A 26,461-nucleotide genomic window follows, 5' to 3' on the forward strand; every position below is an offset into this window, starting at 1 on the left:
GTCCGCGGGGCGCGCACGTCATTCGCCCGCTGCCAATCGGCGCCCAGCAGGTCACCTCTCCCCCGGGGGCCCCCAGCGCCGCCCCCTCCTGCAGGCCGCGGGACCCAGGCCGCAACGCCTGCCGGCCGCTTCTCCTCTCGGCGCAGGCGCGGCAGCTTGGCCGGAGAGCGGCGCGGTCTCAGAGGGGAGTGGACGCTGCTCGCGAGGATGGTGCTGGAGAGCGTGGCCCGTATCGTGAAGGTGCAGCTCCCCGCCTATCTAAAGCGGCTCCCTGTCCCCGAGAGCATTACCGGGTTCGCCCGTCTCACAGGTAACCCTCGCCTTCAGTCAGTCCCTGTCCTTGCAAGTTTCTCAAGGTGGGAGTCGGGGGTGGTCTAAACATCCTCGGGCTAAGGGACGGGGCGGGGCTTGGCGAGTGGCACGTTACCTCGTGACCCTGCGCGCAGAGGGCGGGGGCGAGCGCTGGCGCAGCCGCCGTGGAGCGCGAGTGATTCCTCCTGTGGGTTCTTGGGGGCTTCCGTCCTTCCGTCCTTGTCCTGGTGGCTCTGCCGTGTTCTTCTGTGACGGGGGACCAGGGTTTTGCAGAGGAGGTGCTGAGTTTGTGGCGGGCCCATATTTTTCATCTCCATCGGTCACTGCAGTGTGCTTTTTATTTTAAAGTCATAGCTATCTAAGGTGCTGTGAATTAGGCATTTCCAGCTCTCGGCGCTGTTTTACTCACGGGTTGTGTGTGCGTGGGAGAGAAACAGGCACGCAATATGTGTATGGCAGTTTTATTTGGTAACAAAATTGGAGAGTAGCCTCCATTCCCATAGGGAAGACTTGAACTACCCCGGGGCATTTTAGGCCAACTCCGTTACTATGGGCCTGGAGGCAACTTGAGGAAAGATCAGTTAGCCAAAAGGTGTTCAAAGGCTAGTATGATGGACCAGATTTTAGAAAGTGAAATTTAATGAATATATATAACTTTCTGTACTTAGATCCTTCCTCTACAAGAAAAGAACCCACAATTCAGGATTTCACGTCAAAAGGACGAAAATTTCTAGAATGCAGTCAACACTTGGGAGACATTGTTGGGAGTGTTACGTTGTAAGTGGAATATTTGTAAACCAGACTGAGACTGATCAGGGTGGTGAGAGAAAAAAACAAAAACCATATTGATTCGGCAAACTTTGAACTCATACGTCTTCAATGTCAGGGAATGAAACATGATTCATGAAGACAATTTTGAGATAGAGTTGTTTAGCCTGGAGCAGTCTGGAGTTTTATGGTAGCTGAAGGTTTACTGGTGGAAGAATAACATTTATTCTGTGTAGACCAAAAGACAGAACTAGGACCAAATCAGTGAAGATTATTGGGAGATGAATTTAACCTCCTAATACAGGGAAGGTGTTTGTTTGGTTGTTTTTTAAGAGAATACTATCCCTAAAAAAGGATAGTATTTAAAAAATGAGGTAGTCCAGTAATAGATTTAGATGGGGTGAACTGGGTGACATTCCAAATCTAGAGATTGTTTGAATTACGGTTTGATCGGAAGCATGTATTTTTTTTTTTTTTTTTAGGTTTATTTCAAGGGGGAGAGGGAAGGGGAAAGAGAACCAGAAGCAGGATCCACACTGACCTTAGCCAGATGTGGGGCTTGAACTCACAAACTGTGAGATCATGACCTGAGCCAAAGTCGGATGCTTAACTACTTAACCAACTGAGGCACCCAGGTGCCCCTGAAAGCATGTAATTAAATAGAAAGTATAGTAACCGAATAATTAACGGTTATTAAGAAGAAATATCTAAACATCCAAAGCCGCATAAAAATAACATAAAGTGAAAAAAATGTGTCAAATCAAGTATTTATAAACATCAAAGTCTTCTTTTGATCCTATTCTGATGGATTTTCATCAGTTATATACAATTTTGGCTTTTTTAAACCCTGTATCATTGCTTTTACTTTAGAACTTTATATATTTTAACGTGTTCATCTTCTTTCTAACAACTGTATAGTTTTCTTTTAGAGTAACATCATGGTAGGCTTAACCATTCCCCTGCAGTTGGAAATTTGGAATGTTTGCGTGTATATATATTTTATTTGTAATATTCAGTGGTTAAGTAGCCCTATACCAATTGTTAGTTTTTCTCCTTTTATTATACCCTTGAATGTATGCACCAAAGTGGTAATAAAGAATATGATCATTTTGTGACATTTGGTTTTATATTAGTTTCAATTTTTTGTGAATAGAATATAGTTGGAGCAGATAGAAAGTATGATGTTTTATTTAGTGGCTAGATTTTAGAAGTTTTCTTTGTTTTTATTTTTGCCTTAAAGATATCCGCTGTCAACAAATATTTAATTTCTACTAAAGGCATTAAGGAAACTCAAAAACCTTTTCCCCCTTAAATCAATAATACATAGTAACTTCTTCAAAGCTGTTAAATATTTAAAGTGAGGACTGATTCTCAGAAATAGTGATAACTCTGATAAGTATCTTAAAAACATATATTTAAGTTCCATTACAATGTGTCTACACTTTAGTTCTCATTGTATTGTTTATTAGGAAACATTAACATGTTTGTAATAATTGCTCTATGAAAAATTGAGATAGTCTGTTTCATACTGGACGGTGACAATATAATAGTTGCAGAATCTGTTTTGGAGCACTATGGAAGAAAATTTCCAATGACCAATTTCCACTCTTTGTCTCCCCTTCAGAGTAGATTTTAGTAGCTAATTACATCTGTCTTGATTGAGCTACTTACAGAATCCATACTTAGACTTCTGTTGAGTCAAAAACCTGAAAGATAACTTTTCAGCAATTGTTAAAATGTCTAGGAGACCAGGGGTGCCTTGGTGGCTTAGTCAATTGAGTGTTGGACTTCGGCTCAGGTCATAAGCTCATGATTGGTGGGTTCGAGCCCTACATTGGGCTCTGTGCTGACAGCTCTGAGCCTGGAGCCTGCTTGGGATTCTGTGTCTCCCTCTCTCTCTCTGACCCTCCCCCACTCACACTCTGTCTCTCTCAAAAATAAATAAACGTTAAAATTTTTTTTAAAAAATGTCTAGGAGACCAAAAGTGTTTGCATTTTCTATCTGTGAAAACTAGAGCAAACAAAGTTACAGTTTATATTATTTTTGCCTGTTTTTTCTTCCCTATTTAGATCTAGTGGTTTTTTAAAGCAATAGACTGTCTCATGATGACTCTGCATTCTTAGTAAACACTTGGAGATCCTTAATCACCATACACTATTTACAGACAGTCCTTATCTATCAGAAACAACTTATCTATTTTTATTTAGGTCACATTTTTAACAGTGAGGCTTTTAAAGTAAGTTTGTATATTGCTTGGAAGTATAGTCTATTCCAATACTTTGACCTTTAAAAAAAACTTTCCCTGTTGTGTAAACTTTTAAAGCATGACAACAACAATAAAATCTTCCTATTCGAAAGTCAGAAACAGTTTGCTTCTGGATTTAAAAGCTTGCTATGAAACTTTGAACATATAGCTTTGCCCTTCTTGACCCTGTTTGGTTCTTTGAAAAATAATGGTTTTGCTCCTAAAGACAAGGCAGTGACTCCCAAGACCATCATAATATTCTTTCCAGAGTAACACAAACATGTCAGAGCTGACAGCATCAAAAACATTAGCTCTGTTTATCCAGAAAGGGCCACTTTTGAACAAAGAATTTACAAGTGGAACAGAGTTGAAAACCTATATCCACAAGAACACTTCTACAAGCATGTTTTATAGTAGCCTTATTTATAATAGTTCCAAACTGGAAGCAACCCGAATATCTGACAACAAGAGAGTGGATAAACAAATTATAGTATACTCAAAGTGGAATACTAGTTAGCAATAAAAAGGAATGAATTACTGTTCCACTGGATGAATCTCAAAAACTTTATGTTGAGTGAAAAAGCTTTAGTGATAGACATCAGTGGTGGAAGGATAGACTTCTAAGGGCAGAAGAATACTTTCTTGGGTGATGGAGGATTTTGCATGTTTTTACATATTTTCAGTAGAGGCTGCTGGGGTATGTTTGTCACAACTGAGAGCTAAACACCTGAGATCTGTTTATTTTCTTGTATGTAAAATGTATCTCTTTTTTTTTTAAAGAAATGAACAAAAGGTGAGGTTTCTCAGTAGGAATGTATAAGAAATAAGTTCAAACTAGAAAGTTGCATTTATTAATAATAACGTAAATAATAAAAGTTATTTCTAAAAGATTAAAGAATTTTATTTTAGGAAACTGTTTTTGAGAATTTGGGAAGATATTTACATAGTTACTATAAGTTACAAAAGCTTTTTCCCCTCTTCCTAGTTAGACCAACTATATTTAAAAGTTAGTGTAATTAAAGATTTAAAGATTATACTAGGCTTTGTGGGGAACAGTTTCAGCCTCATTAAAACATTTTCTGCCATCTAACTACCTTGCAGTGTAAATTTTCTCAGGTCATCAGGTATTTATTGAGGACTTGGTCCAGGAAATGTTCTGGACACTGAGACACTGTTCTATTCATAATAATGAATGGAAAAAAGATTTTTAAATTGATCATTAATTTCATTCTATTGGATTTTGGTCCTGAACAGTCTGTATTAGGTTTTGAGTGGTAATAGTAAAACCATCCATTGAAAAGATTTTACTTTTCTCTTTTTACAGTCCAGAAATAGAAATCATTTCTGTGTCTTAACCTATAAACGGTACACAAGAAAATCTGTTATTAAAGTATCAGCAGCCAAGTTGCCAATATTATTTTTATAATATCATTATATGCCACATTTTGAGAAGGGAAAAAAGTCTGCCCTAGTTTCTTAGAATATAGTTCCTCATCGAGAGCCATGTGTATCTATATTGTACTTTTACAAATGTTTTTATCATAGTATTTGATTATATATCTTGGTCAGGAATAGGGTGTAATAGGGTTTATTTTCAGAGAGAGTGTATGCAAGTGGGGGAGGGGCACAGAGAGGGAGAGAGAGAATCTTAAGCAGGCTCAGTTCCCAGCGCGGAGCCCTACATGGGTTTCAGTCTCATGACAGCAAGATCATGACCTGAGCCGAAATCAACAGTCTGATGCTTAACCAGCTGAGCCACCCAGGAGCCCCTGTAGCCTGTCTTGAATCTGCCCTGTCTTAAGCCACATTCTGTTTCTCTAAGGAGATACTATACCTTCTTTTAACAGCATTTAAACTTAAAAAAAATTTATGTTAAAATTGCTTGCTACTCAGGTTGCTTTGAAATGTTCTTTTCTGTGTATGTTTTGTTTGTCTGATGGTACTGGTTCTTTTACTCTACCTTCTTAGTCTATTTGTTGTTTATCTTAATAGTGGGAAATAGAATATTGCAAAATGCATATTAGAATCCTGCTTGGTATTTTAGTATTAGTGTGGTTTTTTAAAAATGTTTTATTAATTATTTTTGAGAGAGAGACAGAGACAGAACATGAGTGGGCAAGGGACAGAGAGAGAATGAGGCACAGAATCTGAAGCAGGCTCTAGGCTCTGAGCGATCAGTACAGAGCCTGACGTGGGGCTTGAACTCACAGATGGCGAGATCATGAACTGAGCCAAAGTCAGATACTTAACCGACTCAGCCACCCGGGCACCCCTAATTTTTGTTTTTAACTTAGAACAGGTGATTTAAAAAAATTGGAAATAGGAGAAATTCACTGGTAGAGGAAGAAAATCTTTCTGAAGTGAAAAATTTGAAGTAAAGGAAAAAATTTAAGGAAATTCAAGCCTTTTACATTCAAATGAATAGTCAAAATGTTGCCTAACTGGGTATGTTTTTAGTGGATTGAATGTTGAGGTCAGCCATCTCCTTGATTTAATTACAGCCAAAAATACTTACCCCATCCCATAACCCCTGATCTTCTCTCACACTGTTATCTTCTACTCCTGGCTTGTCTACTTTTTTTATTAAAAAACTTTTTTTTAATTTTTTTTTTTTTTTTTTTTTTTTTTTGAGAGAGACAGAGCACAAGCAGGGGAGGGGCAGAGAGAGAGGGAGACACAGAATCTGAAGCAGGCTCCAGGCTCTGAGCTGTCAGCACAGAGCCCGACGTGGGGCTCGAACACATGAACCGTGAGATTGTGACCTGAGCCAAAGTCTGACACTTAACAGACTGAGCCACCCAGGTGCTCCCTAGCTTGTCTACTTGATAATTTTTCATATATGTACCTCCTTACCCTAAATGAAACAAAGCTATCCCTTAGTAAACCACTTCCCTTGTAGGTCTCTCAGTGATATCTTTTCTTTATCTTTCTTGTCTTTCTGGCAGAGCAGAGAGAGTTGGCATCTTTTTTTTTTTTTTTTTTAATGTTTGTTTATTTTTGAGAGAGCAAGAGAGAGAGGTAGGGGTAGAGAGAGGGAGACAGAATCCCAGGCAGGCTCTGTGCTGTCAGTGCAGAGCATGACATGGGGCTCAATCCCACAAACTGTGAGATCATGACCTGAGCTGAAATCAAGAGTTGGATGCTTAATCAACTGAGCCACCCAGGTGCCCCGAGAGATGGCATCTTTTAGGCTCTGAAGAGCAACTTCCACATTAGACTATTTCACTGTTTCAAAGAAAGCTATGAGTTATGCAATCCTTCAGTATTCCTAATTTTTTGCTTTTAACTGTTGACCTTTAGTCTCTCCCTTATATTCTTTAAGGAATATTTTCCTTCATATTTTTCCCTTTCTTCTACAACACTTCACTGGTCTCTTGCTGCTTAAAACTGCCCTTGTTATGTTCTGTTTTGTTTTGTTTTTGAATTAGAGACCAGTATCTCCATTCATCCAGATAATGAAACCAGAAATCTGGGAATCATGAAGGACCCTCACTTCCTCCATTTATGCTCCATACTTGATCACTCACCTAATCCTATTGATTTTACTACTTGAGTTAATGGTTCTTAAGTTTCAAGGTATGTGAAGATTGATCACAGACCTGCTCTGTGATCCCAGTAAAAGCATCAGACTGTCTCCTCAAAAAATGCATGCACACATACACCGTTCAGGCAGTTTTGGGGGTTCCATTTGTCCTCTGCTTTAATGGCTACTGCCTTAGTTTAAACTTGCATTATTTTGGGGGGAATTATTTCAGTGGAATTCTAACAGATTGTCTTGCCTCTTGCCCTCCCACTAACATCCCTCTCTGCCCTTCCCTCTGTCTCTCCACTAGTCCATCGTCCATCTGATACCTTAATTCCATCTGATTTCATAAATGAACAGCTTTCCAGTTACATTAATATGCAGTGATATTCTTAATATCGGTGGTTTACCTTTTATGTACAGGGTAGATTATTACCTACCTATTGATTTTTATCATCTGGCACCTGACCACTTCTACAGTCCCTCTCCTATTTCATCATATTCCAGCAATATTGTTGTGCTTACTTCCCCCAACTTTTTATGCACATTGTATCTTTGTGCCTTTGCTTATGCTGTTTCTTCTGTGTGAAAGGTAGCTCCCCCTCCCATAAGCCTATGGACTCCTATAGTCTTTTTAAAAAATTTTTTCTTTGATGTTTATTTTTGAGAGAGAGGAATGCACGCAAGTGGGAAAGGGGGGAAAGATGGAGACACAGAATCCAAAGCAGGCTCCAGGCTCTGAGCGGTCAGCATAGTGGACTCCTATAGTCTTATTCATCTTTCAGAAACCTGGTTAGGTGCCAACCTCTATGTAAAAGCCTTTGCTCATCCCTGCAGAGTTAATCATGTCTTCTGTCTTATTTATAATTGCACATACCATACAGTACTTAATTCTTTTCTTATAGATCTGTAGTCCATACTAGGTGAAAAGCTTCTTCGGGGTAGGAACTGTGTCTTGTAATTTTTGTATCTTCACCTGTCTTATCACCTGATCTGTCTATGAGGTTTATATTTCTTGAGGGTGCTTAAAGTTTTTTTCTTAAATATTTTAAACAGAATTCTTATTTGTCACCTTACACTGTTATCATTCATAGGCCTTGAATAAAGGCAAACAAGTGCATACCTAGTAGGAGTTATCTTAAATGTCAGTGTAATGGAGTACAGACTCAATTCAGTTAAAATTAATTGAAGTCTTGGTTTATATAAGTCTCTGTTAGAGGACCAGGAGTTGGGGAGGAGACAGATATTTACATAACTGTAGTTTCAGGGCAGAATGTATTAGTAGCTTTCTTTCACATAGTGTTCTGTACTTTTTCTAGTGGTTTCCAACTTCATTCTCTCCTCCCAACAATCCTGTGAAATTGGAAGCTTCTTTTACATGTACTCTTGTGCCTTGAAAGTTTTTTTCTCAAGTCTTTGAGCCCCCCACCTTCTTGTCTTTAGGTCTTGACTTAAAGGTCTGTTTTTCCTTCCTGACTTCCTTACCGAAAGTTGGAGTCAACCTATCCTGCTTGGTCCTTAGGATAATCTTTTTCTTTCTTTTATCACTCTGTTTGTTTCCTTCATAGCTCTTATTATAATCTAAAATTATCTTGGGGCATCTGGATGGGTCAGTCAGTTAAGCATCCAGCTCTTGATTTCTGCACAGGTGATGATCTCCCAGTTGGTGATATCAAGCCCCACATTGCATCAGGCTCTGTTCTGACAGCGCGGAACCTGCTTGGGATTTTCTCTCTCTTCCTCTCTCTCTTGCACGTGTACTTGCAATAAATAAATAAACATTAAAAATTAAAATTTTTTTCTTTAATAGTTAAGTGTAAGAACAATTATATTATAGTCTTACCAAGAGAAGGACAGATGAAATTTTAAATTTGTTGGATTTTATTTATCATGATTGAGAACTAGACTGGATTTATTGTCCTGGACTAAACCTCCTTATGGAGCTGCAGTTTACCCACATGAAAATGGGAATAATAGTGGTACCCTCCAAATACAGCTGTTTTAAGCTAACACAGCTTAACAGAGTTAAATAAGATAATACAGTGGTACTCTTAGCATAGTCTATTACTAACATTAATTAGCATGCCTTGGCACATCTTTAGTTTTTCTCTCTTTCTTGACTAAGCGATTTTTACATAGTGCTGAGCAAGATATCAGGTAAGTACTCAGTGAAGATTGTCAAATGATCACATTTAAGAACAGAAAGGATTCTCTACAGAGACCCGAAGAGGGAGGGCACTAACCAACATTTGATGAGTGCATGCTGAAATGTTTATCTTGGTTTCCTTATGTGTTTGTCTTCATAGACATAGGGACCATTTTATTTATATTACTTAATATTCCCTGACCCTGCCCTCCAAGAAGGTACTGAGTGCTCCACAAGGCATTTAATGAACACTTAGGGAATAAGAGGTATCTAATAATGAGAACATTCAGTGTATGAAAATTTTAATTAGTTCTTTAAAATAGTAGCTTTTAGATAACATTTCTTTAGGAATTACTGTGTCTTACCAAAAATGTAAATTAAAGCATTGAAGACATGTTCTGTCTGAAATTCTAAATCAACGGTAAAATATTCTTGGGTATTCCGGGGTGCCTGGGTGGCTCAGTTGGTTGAGCATCCAACTTCAGTGCAAGTCATGATCTTGTGGTCCATGAGTTCAAGCCCCACATCAGGCTCTATGCTGACAGCTCAGAGCTGCTTCAGATTCTGTGTCTCCCTCTCTCTCCTCCACCTCTCACGCTTTGTCTCTCCCTCTCAAAAATAAATAAACATTAAAAAAATATTCTTGGGTATTCTGTTGTATGATTTTAGACATGGTGGAAATGTTTTCTAAACCTATAAAATATATCACACATTGAATTTTGTTTGTAATTATGATGATTGTTATTCCTGAAATAAAAATAAAGATAAGCACAAATATACTTGGTGTTCTCATTGTTAGATGCCTCTTATTCCCTAAGTGTTCATTAAATGCCTTGTGGAGCACTCAGTACTGTCTTGGAGGGCGGGGTCAGGGATAATGAAATAGGATACTTGATATAAGATACATTTCTCAAAACTTTGTGTTCCAGTTTCACAACTCTTCAGTTAGCTCACAAATCAAACATAGTGGTCTTAGATATAGGTGGCTTGACTTTGTTATTTGTTCATAGACTTATAGATAAGAAATTAATGTGAGAAGTAAAGCATAGGTAAAGAATAACTTAAGCATGACACGTGCTGTTTGAGTTCTATTACAAGAGTGCTGCAGACTGTTAAATCTGTACGTGTTTAGTTTCAGAATGGCTTCGGTTATTGCCTTTCCTTGGTGTACTTGCACTACTTGGCTACCTTGCAGTTCGTCCATTCCTCCCGAAGAAGAAACAACAGAAGGATAGCTTGATTAATCTTAAAATACAAAAGGAAAATCCCAAAGTGGTGAATGAAATAAACATTGAAGATTTGTGTCTCACTAAAGCAGCTTATTGTAGGTGTTGGCGGTCTAAGACGGTAAGATGTCCGCTTGCACGTACTCTGAAACTTTGTGCAGTTAGAATTGTTCTGCTTTTTAAATCCTTAGTTTTGAGGTTCTGTGAAATGAAAGATTTTTCCACACTATTCAGTACTGAAAATTTATATTCCTAAATTAAAGTTTGCATTTTATGGTGGATACTTACCTACATTAGAAAAGGAAGAATAGAAATCTGATGTTTTCAAAACTGATGTCTGCCACTTACAGTATGACTTCGGTTGGGCAGGTTACTGAATCTTTAATCTCCGATGTTTTAGGTTTTTGTTTTTTTGTTTTCTGATAATATATCAATATCACAGACATTTTTTAGGATTTAGTAGATGCTATATGTACGGGGCCTTATATATAGATGAGCTAATAAATGGCAGCTATAATTATGGATGATTTTTAATGTGGAAATAATAAAAACAAGTATGGAGTGATGAGTATTATAAGTAGGTGGTGAGATCTGTTTTCTTCGAGTACTTTGATCATAGGTTATTTGAAGTTTTAAGCATAGTAATGTTCATCACAACATTTATTGTAATAGCAAAGTTTTGGAAATAATCTAGGTGTCCGATAATGGGAATGTGATTAAAGAATGGTATAATACAAATTATGGGATATTAGGAAGCCATTATAAGTAATGTTTTTAAAGAATATTTTAATGACAGGAGAGCATGATGTAATTAATAAAAGCACAGTACAGTATGATCCCAGTTTTGTTTTTTAAAAAAGAAATACACATAGTAAATGCAGAGGAAAAATTATATAAAAATCTTGATTATTGTTACTTATGAGTGAATATTTTTAAATTCATTTTAAAATTTTTTCAAAAATTTTACAATATGTGTGAGTTTCATGGTAAGAAAACATGAAATAATGTATTTTTAATTTAAATTACAATTGACCCTTGAACATGGAGGTTGGGGCACCAACCACCGGCACAGTCAAATCTGGGTATAACTTTTGGCTCCCCCCAAAACTTATTAGCTTACTGTTGGCCAGAAGCCTTAATAATGACATAAACAGTCAACATTTATCTTGCATGTTAGATATATTACATACTTTATTCTTACAATGAAGCTAGAGAAGAAATGTTAGTAAGAAAACAATAAGGAAGAGAAAATTCATTTACAGTACTATACTGTGTTTATCAAAAAAGAAAAAAATCCACAGTTAAGTAGACCCACACAGTTCTAACCTGTATTGTTCAAGGGTCAACTGTACATTCTTTTCAAATTTAAATAAGTGAAGAGGTGAGCTCTAATTTGGAGCTCCACAAAAAACAAGAGATTATTTTGATCCCCCTTTAAGCCTGTTGTATTGACTCTTGGAATAACCAATCCAAAGCTTTTTATTTAAAATATTTATCAAATAATAAATTAACTGTTTAAAGTTGTTAGATTTGCTGTGATATTGGAATGCAGTTAGGTTAGGTGTAGAATATACATTACTTAGGAAAGCTGTCTGGTGATTTGTTTTTCAAAGTAATGTGCTTTCTTTATAAGAGCATTTCACAAATATTTCTACTTATTGAATCATTTTTAAAATAATACTTGTAATTCTTTTTCCTTTCTAGTTTCCTGCCTGTGATGGTTCACATAATAAACACAATGAGTTAACAGGAGATAATGTGGGTCCGCTAATACTGAAGAAGAAAGAAGTATAATAGTAATGAATTAGGATTGAGTTCAGTTGTGTGCTGTAAAATGTCCTAATAATATTTTTTCATTCTTTGTGTATAGAAGATCTTTCAAATGGTGGTCTTAATTATTGCTATTGGTTGAGTAATTATTTCTGCCAATTTATTTTCTTGCTACACTACTGTTTATATTTGATACTTTGTATATTCAAACAATCATTTATATAGAAATTAAATTGTACAACCCTTTCATTCTTACTTCAAAGACTTAATGTTATTTTCCTAAATAAATCAACACTCTTGGTTTTAATTGAGAAAAATCTAAGTTTTTGGCAGTGTGTCCAAAGCTATTCCTTTGAATATCAATATTTTCAATAGAATCTACACTTAGAAATTTTCTCTGTGCACTATTAAATATATTGTTTTCCAGTCCTCTTCTGTGATTTTTCCTCTTTGGCCTTCCACACTCTGTTATTTTTAGGTCAGTAAGAAACATGTTGCTCTCAAGAATTACTTGAGTTTTCAAAGAGATAAATGCTTTGCTTTTATAAAGATTGTGTCTAATAAGTGTGAATATCCCAGTTTCAGAAAAGACTTGAACTGGATAAAGAAAGTTCCAAAAAGGAACAGTTATTTACATTATAAAAAATGTGTTTACTTTACAAAAGTCTTGTTTGTGTCTGTTTAGGTGTGTGTTTTGTATATGTATCTTGAACTCTTTGACTCAATGACAGGATGGGATGGGGTGGCAAGAATACTTATACTAAACTCATGAGCTGCTGCAATTTGAAGGTCAGTTAGAAATAAACATAAAGTATATCTGAATTCATAGTAAAATGATAAACACTTCAGTGTTCAAAATGGTATACATTTTTCTCTTCAAACAGTCTAAGCCAATAAAACATAAAACACAGAAAGTTTGTAAAATAAACTTACTGAAGAATCTTTAAAACTTTTGTAATTTTTCAGCCTAAGAGTCTATTTTGTTTTATTGTATATTACAGTTCTTCTATTAATAGCTATCCTTAAGTCTGTCTATTAAAGGTACAGTCCTGTCAGTTTACTGTGTCTTTTTTATATACAAAGATATGCTAATAGGTAGCACATGTATGTACGTGACATTGCACTAAGTCTGGTACCTAGGTTTGTAATTTATTACTTGTAACGTCAGTAGATTCTATTGTGTGATCTTGCCTCTGTGACCAACAGCAGGGATTTTAAAACCTTTTTTTTTTAAGTTTTATTTTTATTTATTTTGAGAGAGAGAGAGCGCGCGAACAGGAGAGGGGCGGAGAGGGAGGGAGAATTCTAAGCAGACTTCTTGGTATCAGCACATAGCCCCACGTGGGGCTCAAACCCAGCAACCGCGAGATCATGACCTGAACTGAAATCAAGAATCAGACGCTCAACTGACTGAGCCATCCTGGCTCCCCAAAAGCAGGAGTTTTAAAGTTAGGGTTAGAAATGTAGTTGTGGTTTTGAACAGTTTTACAAGGTGTGTGTCCAAAATTGTTAATCTTTCCTCATGTGTGAAGAGGGAGAAGTCTACCACTGCCATCACTATGGCTCTGGGTGTTCTTTCCTAAAACCTTCTCTTCAACATTCTTGAGGGGCTTCACTGTCAAAGTAAACAATTATTTCTCCATAGATGATCACAAGATTTTGGGAAAAATCTTCCTTACCAAAAGTTTGAATATCCATGGTCTGTGGTCGTGAAATGCTTTTCTTTAAAATAATTTACTGCAGCACAGCAACATGTATATTCTAGTGGTTCCCATACTTAAAGTTTCCTAAAAATGTGGAGACTAAAAATGAAATTATCAACTTTAAGTTTTGTCAGCTAAATGTATATAAAGAATTGAAAACTAATTATCTGATAGAAGGTAATTTTAACACCCCAAAAGTATGAGAGCTATACTCTCAGAATAGTTTGTGCTCCCCACATTTTTAAAGAGCTATGTCCAAATATTTTCCTACGTGTGCAAATTTTTCAAAAGGGGCTGAGGCTGGTAGCAAGCTGTTTTTTTAATGACTCCCTTTACATAAGCATTATTATCAGTTGCCGTCACTTCCTCTTGTAAATTTATAGAATTCCATCATGTCTGTTTTAAAAAATGATCTGATAACCAACTGCTTCTGAATTGTTACAACAGAAGATAACAGCTCTTGAAATACATACCTTGGTTTTCTAGAACTTTAAAGAAAAAACTCTCATTGTCACGTGATTGTTTTGAGGCTTGCTTCTCCTTACTCATTGCCTTACTCAGCAAATGAGCACACCATTACATAAATATCAGGTATCCAAAACTGTTGAGCAGGCTTGAAGTATTAATGATTCATTCATATGGGTAATTAAGCAAGTGGTATTATGAAAGCACATGACAGTTCAGCTTTGAGTTCAATGCCTCATATGATGATTCATTAAATTGCTTTTGTATTTTGTAACCTAATTTGTTAATAAGTTGATGGGAAGCTACGTAAGCCAGTTGCTGATCTATATAGTTCTGCCTTCCTTATTGCGATTCATATAGTTTTCCATTAGAAACATGCTATCAGACTCTCCCTCTGCAAAGAGAGTTTTAAAATCTGCTGCTCAATAGGGTTCTTAAATTATGGTGGATATTTTGTTAACTACCTACTAGAAACATCTAACTAAGAATTGAGTGCCTCACAATAAAAAAGAATGAAATCTTGCCATTTGCAACTACATGGATGGAACTGGAGGGTATTATGCTAAGCAAAATTAGTAAGTCAGAGAAAGACAAACATATGACTTCACTCATGAGGACTTTTAAGATACAAAACAGATGAATATAAGGGAAGGGAAGCAAAAATAATATAAAAACAGGGAGAGGGACAAAACATAAGACACTCTTAAATATGGAGAGCAAGCAGAGGGTTACTGAGGGGTTGTGTGGGGGGGGATGGGCTAAATGGATAAGGGGCATTAAGGAATCTACTGAAATCATTGTTGCACTATATGCTAACTAACTTGGATGTAAATTTAAAAAATAATTAATTTAAAAAAAAAAAGAATCGAGTGCCTCAGGTCCCCATCTTCAGAGTCTGCTTACTACTTCACAACTAATTCTGGTAAGTTTGGTTATCTGATTTATGCTCCTGAAAAAAATTGCAAGTATCAACAGGGTCCTGCTAGTGTCAGGTAAACAATAAAATGTAACAGCTGATAGCAGGGGGAGGAAACTAAAAAGTAAATTTAATGTGAACATTAAAAGTATAGCAGCTTAAAATTTAACGTAGGATCCTGCACACTCGTCCCTGAGAGCATCCCTGTGATCAACTTAATCCAAGTAATGTTACTGATGAATTCGAATCAAGATGGGTAGTATGTGGTATTTAAGAAGGCAGGATATGTGTTGCATTTTGTGATACCAGTTTCCACTTCAAATAGTTAAAAGTTTAGCACTTTGAGTGGTATATCCAGGTGGAAAATTTATGCAGAAAATACCTTGACTCTCTCTTTGATATTTGGAGAGTTCTCATGGGAAGTTTTTCCATTTAATTGAAAGATTTTTCAAGTTTAATGACTGTAATTCACTACATAATTTAATTTGTTAAAGTATGAGGAAAATTAAAGGAACATGGTTTGTCTTGCTAGCCAGGGAATCCCTTTGCATCAGAGGCTGGACTGTAGAAGACTCAATGGCTGTTTTGTTTTGTTTTGTTTTAGCTATACTGCATCATCTGAAGTTGTGATTTAGTTTGTGATGATCTTTTCCTGGAAGCTCACTTTATCTTATCATGTTCAGATAGTGAAAAATTTTTAATTTTTTTTAATGTTTATTCATTTTTGAGAGACAGAGACAGAGCATGAGTGGGGAAGGGGCAGGGAGAGAGGGAGACACAGAATCCGAAGCAGGCTACAGGCTCCGAGCCATCAGCACGGAGCCTGATGCGGGGCTCGAACCCATGAACTGTGAGATCGTGACCTGAGCCGAAGTCGGACGCTCAGCCGACTGAGCCACCCAGGCGCCCCCAGATAGTGAAATTTTTTATCTTCTGGAGAAATCCAGTTTAGTAGAGTCATGTTCTAGCAAGCAGTATTTTAATATAAAAAGTAGAAAATCCATATTGTAAGCAATTGTATTATGTCATTTTATATTAGTTATGATCTTGAAGGACATTGAAAATCTGTTCAGAGAGGCATACCTATGTTGTTAGTCAGAGATGACATCACCCACTAATTGTCCTTTGGTTTAAATATTTCTTTGCTTATAAAAAGAGTGTATCTGTGACTCTATTCTCTATTGTCAAATTCAATATTTACTGTTGTCCAATAGATCAGCCACAATGTTAGCAAATTCCTGATCTCTATTATAAGGCTGTAATTTCCCAAAACCATATAGAAATGGGGAAAAGGGTAGTAAACTGCATAATTACGGAGATGATCCCCGTACTAGAGGGAAAATAAAAAATGTCAAGAAATAATTCACTAAATTTTTGAATTTCCTGTAATTTTCCATTAGTATCTGTCATACATTCCTCTGCCTCATAACACTGAAGATAGGGATCAACACCACCCATTCAACAGATTTAAGGAACTCAAAAACTTAGGGGCACCTGGGTGGCTCAGTCAACTAAGCGTCCGACTTCGGTTCAAGTAATGATCTCGTGGTCCGTGGTTTCGAGCCCCATGTCAGGCTCTGTGCTGACAGCTTAAAGCCTGGAACTTGCTTCGGATTCTTTGTCTCTCTCTCTCTCTGCCCCTCCCCTGCTCATGCTCTGTCTCTCTCTGTCTTTCAAAAATGAATAAATGTTAAAAGAAAAAACCCTCAAAACTTAGAAGTACAGTCTTCAATTATCTTGAATGCTGCCAAGCAGCAAAATAAGATGAAGATATAGAAAGATATTCACTTTAAAATGCTGCATACAGGGGCATCTGGGTGGCTCAGTCGGTTGAGCGTCAGACTTCCACTCAGGTCATGATCTCATGGTCCGTGAGTTCTAGCCCAGCCTCTGGCTCTGTGCTGTCAGTTCAGGGCCTGGAGATTGCGACCGATTCTGTCTCCCTCTCTCTGTGCCCCTCCCCCACTCAACGCTCTATCTCTATCAAAAAATGAATAAACGTTAAAAAAAAATGCTGCATACAGCTGTATAAGCAACACATTGGAAAACCTAGAGGAAATGGATAATTTCCTAGAAAAACATAAATGACCAAAAATGACCAAAAGCACCCAAGATGAAATTTAAAATGTTAGTAGATTAATTATCAAATGAGAACATAAAAGTGAGGCTTTTAAATTTTATTTATTATATTTTTTGAGTTTTTAAGAGCACACAGGCACATGCACACAAGCAGGGGGAGGGCAGAGAGAGGGAGAGAATCTTAAGCAGGCTCTGCACAGTGGATCTCACAACTGTAAGATCATGACCTGAGCCAAAATCCAGAGTCCGTCACTTAACTGACAGACTGCCAGGCACCCCAAAAGTGAGGTTTTTAAAAAGGAGAGTTTTGGGGCACCTGGGTGGCTCAGGTCATGATCTTGCGGTTGTGAGTTAGAGCCCCGCATTGGGCTCTGTGCTGACAGCTCAGAGCCTGGAGCTTGCTTTGGATTCTGTGTCTCCCTCTCTCTGCCCCTCCCCTGCTCATGCTCTGTCTCTCTCTGTCTCAGAAATAAATAAACATTTAAAAATTTTTTCTTTAAATAAAAAGAGTTTTTTAAATTTTTGAAATGTTTATTATATTTATTTGGGGAGAAAGTGTGAGGGAGGGGCAGAAAGAGAGGGAAAGAGAGAATCCCAAGTAGACTCTGTGCTGTGAGCATGGAGCCCAACACAGGACTCAATCCCCCGACCCTGGGATCATGACCTGATTCAAAATAAAGAGGCGGCCACTCAACTGAATGAGCCACCCAGGCACCCTTCTTAGTACTTTTTAAATTATGGACTTAAAAACTCACTTTAGGAGTGTTTGGGTGAATCAGTCAGCATTTCTATGTAGTAGTGGTAAAAAGCAAGATGCAATATAGCATGTTTAATCCATCTTTGTGTGTATGTATGTATATATACACTCTTATTTGGGGTCATGTATATGTATATAATTTTGCATAAGATCTTATGAGCATGGAGAAAAATGGGGATAAAATCTAATGACGATGACATTTTTTGTCTGGAGAGGGTAGGTGGAGTAAAGATGGGAATTTGAGTGGGAGAAAGGAGAGGATGAGCAAAAAAGGGAAAGTAAAGTATTAAATTCCATGTATGATATCCCATTTTGAATTATGTAAATTACACATGTGTATATGCTATAAGAAAATGTAAAATATTAATTGGAACTGATAACATGAAGGTCATTGATGACCTTACCTAGAGCAATTTTAGTTAAGTGGAAGCAAAGAATGAAGTAAAATTCCTATTACAGCAGTTTTAATAATAAATACGTGGTAAGATAGCAGACTGCAATAAACTGGCACTTCATTAAAATAATGCCAATAAAAATAAACAAACCTAGGGGCGCCTGGATGGCTCAGTGGGTTAAGCGTCCGACTTCGGCTCAGGTCATGATCTCGTGGTCCGTGAGTTTGAGCCCCGCGTCAGGCTCTGTGCTGACAACTCAGAGACTGGAGCCTGTTTCAGATTCTGTGTCTCCCTCTCTCTCTGACCCTCCCCCGTTCATGCTGTCTCTCCCTGTCTCAAAAATAAATAAATGTTAAAAAAATATTTAAAAAAAATAAACAAACCTAAAAATCAAGTAAAATATAATAAACAGTGAGCAAAAAACAAAAACAAAAACAAAAAACAAACTGATGAGGCAAATGAGGCTTCTGTATATTGGCCCTGGGTTGTTTATTAGTTCAAAAGCCCACTAATACCAAACCAAAATTTTACACATCCATTTGTTTTAAACATAGCTTAATCAGATTTTTAGCTACTTAGAGCTTGACTCCTTAACATACCCTGTGCAACTGTCTAAAATCTGCTTGCCACAGATACAATAAGTCTTGGGCTATAAAGACCCTAACCTGCTGCTGCTCTTTAGAATTCTTCAGTCTGACCCAGAGACTCTCTGCACTCAGATGCTGCTTGCTGAGTGACATCATACAAAAACCACCTAGACACATAAGCCCTCTTTCTGATGCTTTTCTCCTCCAGGAGTTCCCTCACTCTCCTCCTCTTCTGAAGGATGGCCTCCAAGCCTTAAGTCTCTGGAAGGTCTTCCCTTAGGGCTTTCCCCAATATGCAAATCTTCAAAGCATCCCCCAAATAAAGCTTGTGTGTGCTACTGCCACCTCATGGCCATATTTGTCCTCCCACGATCAGCCTTGAAATGCTCAAACTCCTCCCCTTTCACTAGATAATAATAAAAGTAAAAATCCACCAGGAAGATATACCAGTTCTAAAATTATAGATACCTAATAATACATCTTCAAGAGTAAAAAAGGCCAAAATAGAATTATGGAGAGAAATTGATAAATTCACAAATACACTGAGAGATTTTATTTTTATTTTATTTTATTTTACTTTAATTTTTTTAACGTTTATTTATTTTTGGGACAGAGAGAGACAGAGCATGAACGGGGGAGGGGCAGAGAGAGAGGGAGGCACAGAATCTGAAGCAGGCTCCAGTCTCTGAGTTGTCAGCCCAGAGCCCGACGCGGGGCTTGAACTCACCAACCGCGAGATCGTGACCTGAGCTGAAGTCAGATGCTTAACGGACTGAGCCACCCAGGCGCCCCTACACTGAGAGATTTTAACACATCATTTTTAGTAACTGACTAAATGCACATAAACTTCATAAAGCTATATATATGATATAGAACTATAGTCAACAATTAAAGAATCCCTATTCTTTTCAAGTAAACTTGAAATATTTACAAAAATGGACCAGGTTTTAGGCCTAAAGTCGTAACATTTTATTTTTAAAAATTTTTTAAAGTTTGTTATTTTGAGAGAAAGCATGAGCATGAGTAGGGTAGGGGCACAGAGGAAGGGAGAGAGAATTCTGAACAGGCTCTGTGATGATACAGCATAGAGCCCAATGCAGGGCTCAAACCCATGAACCATGAGACCATCACCTGAGCTGAAATCAAGAGTCAGATGCTCAACTGACTGAGCCACCAAGGCGTCCTTAAAGGTTTGACATTTTAAAATTCAGAGATAGACAAAAAAGCACTAGTATTAGAAATCAATAACAGGGAATGCAAACTGGTGCAGCCACTCTGGAAAACAGTGGAGGTTCCTCAAAAAATTAAAAATAGATCTACCCTATGACCCAGCAATAGCACTGCTAGGAATTTACCCAAGGGATACAGGAGTGCTGATGCGTAGGGGCAATTGTATCCCAATGTTTATACAGCACTTTCAACAATAGCCAAATTATGGAAAGAGCCTAAATGTCCATCAACTGATGAATGGATAAAGAAATTGTGGCTTAAATACACAATATACACAATGGAATACTACGTGGCAATGAGAAAGAATGAAATACGGTCTTTTGTAGCAACGTGGATGGAACTGGAGAGTGTTACCCTAAGTGAAGTAAGTCATACAGAGAAAGACAAATACCATATGTTTTCACTCTTATGTGGATCCTGAGAAACTTAACAGAAGACCATGGGGGAGGGGAAGGAAAAAAAAAAGGTTAGAGAGGGAGGGAGCCAAAACATAAGAGACTCTTAAAAACTGAGAGCAAACTAAGGGTTGATGGGGGATGGGAGGGAGGGAAGGGTGGGTGATGGGTATTGAGGAGGGCACCTGTTGGGATGAGCACTGGGTGTTGTATGGAAACCAATTTGACAATAAATTTCATATTAAAAAAAAGAAATCAATAACAAAAGGTTATTCAAAAGAGATCCATAGATTTTAGAAATTAAAAACAATTCCAAATAATTTATGGAAACAAGAAGCAATTATACTAAAATTAGAACATATTTAAAATTGGATAAAAATGAAAAGATTACAGACCAACAGGTGTGTAATACAGCTGAAGCAGTACTTTAAGGGAAATTTACCAGAAGCAATTCACATGCATGAGAAGGATGAGAACATGCAACATTTACAGTCTTGCCTGAAGTCTATGGTTAGCTTTTCTACCCTCTGTCATAATACAATCCAAAAATACCTGGGCTGTCTGGACATTCTGTAAGAATATCACATTTTTCCATTATATTGATCAGTTAAAACAGACTGGGGGGATAAGAAGTGGCAAGTATGCTGGACATCTGGGACGCATGCATCCCTGAGAGTAAGAGAAAACCCTTTGAAGGTTAAGGGACCTACCACATCAATGGAGATTTTCAGGGCCCATTGGTCTGAGGTAGGTTTAAAATACAGGACAAACTATTGCATCTTATATTCCTACCATGAAGAAGGAAGCGCAATGCCTCATAGACCTATTTGAGTTCTGGAGGTAGCATATTCCAAACTTAGGAATACTTCTCTGACATATTTGCTGAGTGACACAGAAGGCTGCCAGCTTTGACAGGAGCTTAGAATAGGTCCAAGCAGCCCTACCAGTTGGGTCATACAACCAGCAGATTCTGGCATTAAAGATATATGCAGTGATGGGGGAGGGCGCCTGGGTGGCTCATTTGGTTGAGCATCTGACTTCGGCTGAGGTCATGATCTCACGGTTCATGAGTTCCAGCCCCGCATCAGGCTCTCTGCTGACAGCACAGAGCCTGCTTGGACTTCCCCCCCCTCCTCTTTCCCCTCCCCCCACTTGTGCTTCTCTCTCTCTCTCAAAAATAAATAAACATTAAAAAGATATATATGTATGCAGTGGGAAACAGGATCATATATGCTTAAAAAAAGATCACATGTCAAAAACTGGATAAAAGGAACATACGGTATTCTGACAGCTATTAGCCTCTTCATATCTCTTTACATAGTTCAGGTAAATGTTGTAGTATCTCAGAGAATAGCTATTTAGCCTTTTGTATTTAGATAGTTGCTTCTAGCCTGATTGTTCTTAGTAGTTTACTACTGGGTGATACAATTTTGAGTTTTGCCAAATTTCTAATTAAAGGCGCTGTAGTGCCACTATGTTCTTGGGAACCGATCTAGTTGTCTGCCACAAATAAAAAGCATTTAGTATCTCTAGTCTCTGAAGCTGAAAGAAAGGAACCCAGTCTTTGTTTAATCACAGCCATGAACAGAAACCAGTTATTTTTTTTCTTGCTTTAAAATACAACTTTTATATACTGGCCTGATCAATTTCTTGGTAGATACATTACACAGCAGTACCTTGTGTGCCTTATTTGTGCTCAATCTGTGTATGTTTACCAACTGTTTAATTATATATGTGCTACACTTGCAAGATAAGACTCTAAAATTTTGGTGATCAGTATGGGTAGGAACCACCTGTGTTACAGCAATGTTATTTTAATGAGGAAGAATATTAAAAGTGAAGAAAATGGGCTTTTGGCAATCCAGTATTAACCATATTTTATTATAGAATTGAGTTTAAATTCTCTACAATAGTGATGCTTAATATTTTAATGTATCTCAACACTATACAAACAATAGAGAAAAAAAGATATATACAGTGGGAAAGACACCATGTGAAGCAAACCACAAGAAGAGGAATCACAACATAGTCCTATGGGGTTCTCTAGCAAGGCCATGCTGTCTGCTGATAATTATACATCATATTGAATAGCATAATTATACACCTTAATAATACTGGATTCACCTGGCAATGGGTATTGAGTTACCATGTGACTAGAACTTCCCATTATGAACTTGGTTTTGTTAGACCTACCGAGTCATAAGGGCAACTTGGTCCAACAGTAGCCTATCACAAGATGGAAGTAGCACATTAAAGATCAGGCATGAGAAGCACTGCAGGTCACAAATAAACAGTATAAGCAGGAGGTTCAGGTTCCCATGTCATCAAAAACTGTTCCACTAGTTTCTCTCCCTCAGCTTGCAACTATGGTTGTGTGGGCATTCCCATGTTGCTTGGGGAGGAAAAAGGTTAAATTTGGTTTATTCAAAGTTTAGCTCAAGATGTGGCTGGAAGCCAAAATTATATGGCTGCTTACTTTAGCTCTGGAAAGGTAACAAAAAGACAAAATCCTCCCAGTAGTCAGAACTCTGGACTGGTTGATTCATTTCACATGTATAGAGAGGTGGCCCAAGGTAAGAGTGTATTCAGATTCATGGCCAAATGGTTTGGTTGGTAGGTAAGGGGCTGAAGGAGAAGGCATGGAAGACTGAAGACAAAGAAATCTGAGAAAGAGGCATATGAATGAACCTATGGGAATAGATACAAGATATGAAGATCTTTGTATCACAGTTAATTCTTACAGAGGGTATCTACCAACAATCAAGGTGACAAAATGATTCAGCCAATTGATGTCAGCCAGCCTCTTCCATTGGCCACCTAAGTACTGGCACAATTGGTGCATAAATGTAGTGGCAGCTATAAAGAGGCCCAAACAGTAGTTCTTACTGCTGCTGCTGAATGTCCAACTTGCTGCTAACAGCAGAGAACAACACTGAGACCTCAATATGGCACCATCCTTCAATGAGACCGTATAGTAACATAGTGGCAAGTTGAAGACATTGAATCCCTCCCATTTAGGTAAGAGAACAATTAATCTTGATTGGAATTGAGACTTATTCTGAGTATCAGTCTGTCTTTCCTGCTCATATGGCCTCAACCAGCACCACTACCCAAGGGCTAACAGAATATTTGATAACCAACAAGGAATCCTGGTTATCATTACATTGGATCAAGGAATACACTTTATAGCACAGTAGTTGGAGCAGTGGACACATGACAATGTGCATCAGTAATCCCATCAAAAATCATATAAGCACAGCAATCAGAACCTGCCAAACTGATGAGAATGATAGCAAAAGCTTTAGAAGACTTTTGAAGCTACAAGGATGGGGTGCCAGAATACACTCTAGATCAATGACCATTACATGGTCCCATGTCTCTAGCAGACAGAAGATCAAGGGTGGAGAAAGAGTAGCACATTTACCATCATTCACAGTGACCTGTTTGGGAAATTTTTGCTTCTAATCTCTCAGTGGTGTTACAAAATGGAAGGAGAGAGGAATGTGGTTGGCACATTCCAAGTGATCCACTGGGGGATCTGTATGCAACAGATATGTAATAAGGGAATCTCTTATTCAATTTTGATGGCTCAATTTAAGTAGACAAGTGTAGTACCATGGCTGAGCGTGGCATTCTATGTTCAGTAGAGGACAAATGATGACCTGGGCTCAAGCACCTCAGGATGATGATTTGGGTCACCTGCCAGGTAAGTGACAGAGACCAGTACAGGTACTAGTTGAGGGTGAGAGAAGTGTAGAACAGATAGTGTGTGGATAGTAGGTGAGAGCGATGATCAGTTGAGGGTGCAAGACCAGCTGCGGAGGTAAGGGGCTATAGTTCATTCCACTAATGTTCCTTTCATAAATTTCCCCAAGAAAAGAAACCAACCAGAATCCTGGAGGAGTTTTTTCCCAGATTGAGTGAAATTATATGAAGCAATAGAGCCAAAGATCCAAATGGCACAAGGGGTGGTGATGTGTAGCCAATATCCCTCTTTCAGGACTGAGGCACTCATTCCCCTGCCTGCCTTGAGTGTTGTCTGTTGAGGGATCACAACTAAGACCTTCCTTAAGAATTGCCCTCGGGGCGCCTGGGTGGCGCAGTCGGTTAAGCGTCCGACTTCAGCCAGGTCACGATCTCGCGGTCCGTGAGTTCGAGCCCCGCGTCAGGCTCTGGGCTGATGGCTCGGAGCCTGGAGCCTGTTTCCGATTCTGTGTCTCCCTCTCTCTGCCCCTCCCCCGTTCATGCTCTGTCTCTCTCTGTCCCAAAAAATAAAAAAAATAAAAAAAAAAAAACCCTTTAAAAAAAAAAAAAAGAATTGCCCTCATATAGGGGCGCCTGGGTGGCTCAATTGGTTAAATGTTCTAATTCTGCTCTGGTCATGATCTCACAGTTTGTTAATTTGAGCTCCACGTTGGGCTCTATGCTGACAGCTCAGAGCCTGGAGCCTTCTTCAGATTCTGTATCTTCCCTCTTTCTGCGCCTCCTTTGCTTGTGCGCGTGCTCTCTCTCTCTCTCTCTCAAAAATAAACATTAAAAAAGAAGAGAGAGAGAATTGCCCTCAGACAAAAGGAACTATATAGCAGGGCGCCTAGTGGCTCAGTTGGTTAAGTGTCCGACTTTGGCTCCGCTCTTGATCTCACGGTTTGTGGGTTTGAGCCCACACAGGGCTCTCTGCTGTCAATGTAGAGCCTGCTTTGGATCCTCTGTTTCCCTCTCTCTCTGCCCCTCACCTGCATTGTCTTTCACTCTCTCTCAAAAATAAATAAACATTAACAACAACACCAAAAAGGAACTACGTAGCCCAATTACACTACCTCCCTGGGGGCAGTACACATCCAATGACTACTTCATTACTTCATCAGAATCATATTAATTATTGCCAGCAATATTTTAAGTAATATGTTGTGAATGAAAGAAAAAATAAAACTTGAGATGAGCTGAAATGGAGTGGAACTATTAGAAGACTGTTAGTAAGACCAGAGGAAATAATGACGATGTGGCCAGTGTGGGCCACTGATGTTCAGAGGTTTAGTTGAGCAGAAAGCAATGGAGAAAAGGGAGATTTGAGGCCCAGACTTGGACACTGAGCAGTAATAATAAATCTGGGTTTCAGTTTTCTCATCTAGAAGATGAGGAAGGTGGGGCGCCTGGGTGGTTCAGTTGGTTAAGCTTCTGACTTCACAGCTCAGGCATGATCTCATGGTTCATGAGTTCAAGCCCTGCATCAGGCTCTGGGCTGTTAGCGTGGAGCCCGCTTCAGATCTCTCTCTCTCTCTCTCTCTCTCTCTCTCTCTCTGCTACTCCTTTGCTTGCTCTCTCTCTCTCAAAAATAAATTTAAAAATTTATTTCTGTCAAAACTTTAATCTCTCAAAAATTTAAAAAATTTTTTAAAATAAAAGATGAGGGAGGTTAGATTAAATGATCACCAAGTGTCTTCCTGCTCCTGTATTCTGTAATTCTAAACTCCTCTGCCTGACATACAAACAAACAGCACTGGGGGACAATACTTTAAACCTATAACTAGCTTACTAATAGAAGATTAATCTTTAATACATATAACAAATGGTTATCGAAAACCTAGAGATTCCTACACCATGAAGTAATTCTTATGTATACATTCCAATTGACAATAACTTCTATAAATTCCAATTGACAATAACTCCTATAAACAAGCACAACAAAAATATTGTTTTTATTAAAAAATAATATGGCATTAAGAACACTCTCACCAAGGGAGTATAATGTACAGTAGAAATTAATGTAGTATCGAGGGCATTAAATACAACAGTCATTCCTTTCCTTAAACAAATGAAAACCACTTAGACATAGTCTATTCAGTTCTTTCATGAAAAGCATTTATGTTCTCTGATCCACACCCTCCTTCTATGTCTCTCCTTGTGCTGTGAATGTTGGATTGAAAACTTTACCACACATTGCTA

At 38.1% G+C, this 26,461-nt stretch overlaps 1 protein-coding gene across 1 annotated transcript; it reads left to right on the forward strand.

Annotated features, from left to right (window-relative positions):
* Positions 1–106: 106 nt before the first annotated feature.
* CISD2 (CDGSH iron sulfur domain 2) lies at positions 107–13,046 on the forward strand. The gene is made up of 3 exons (XM_049632159.1): positions 107–310; positions 10,128–10,342; positions 11,926–13,046. Exons 1-3 carry the CDS (start codon positions 208–210, stop codon positions 12,013–12,015), a joined length of 408 nt encoding a protein of 135 aa, XP_049488116.1. The 5' UTR covers positions 107–207; the 3' UTR covers positions 12,016–13,046.
* The last annotated feature ends 13,415 nt before the right edge of the window (positions 13,047–26,461 follow it).

The sequence above is a fragment of the Panthera uncia genome, chromosome B1 (assembly GCF_023721935.1).
Source record: "Panthera uncia isolate 11264 chromosome B1, Puncia_PCG_1.0, whole genome shotgun sequence".
Taxonomy (NCBI): Eukaryota; Metazoa; Chordata; class Mammalia; order Carnivora; family Felidae; genus Panthera; species Panthera uncia.

Coding starts and splice junctions, on each gene's coding strand:
- CISD2 (XM_049632159.1), top strand. CDS start 208: ATGGTGCTGGAGAGCGTGGCCCGTATCGTGAAGGTGCAGCTCCCCGCC. Junction 311..10,127: donor CGGGTTCGCCCGTCTCACAG/GTAACCCTCGCC, acceptor GTACGTGTTTAG/TTTCAGAATGGCTTCGGTTA. Junction 10,343..11,925: donor GGTGTTGGCGGTCTAAGACG/GTAAGATGTCCG, acceptor TTTCCTTTCTAG/TTTCCTGCCTGTGATGGTTC.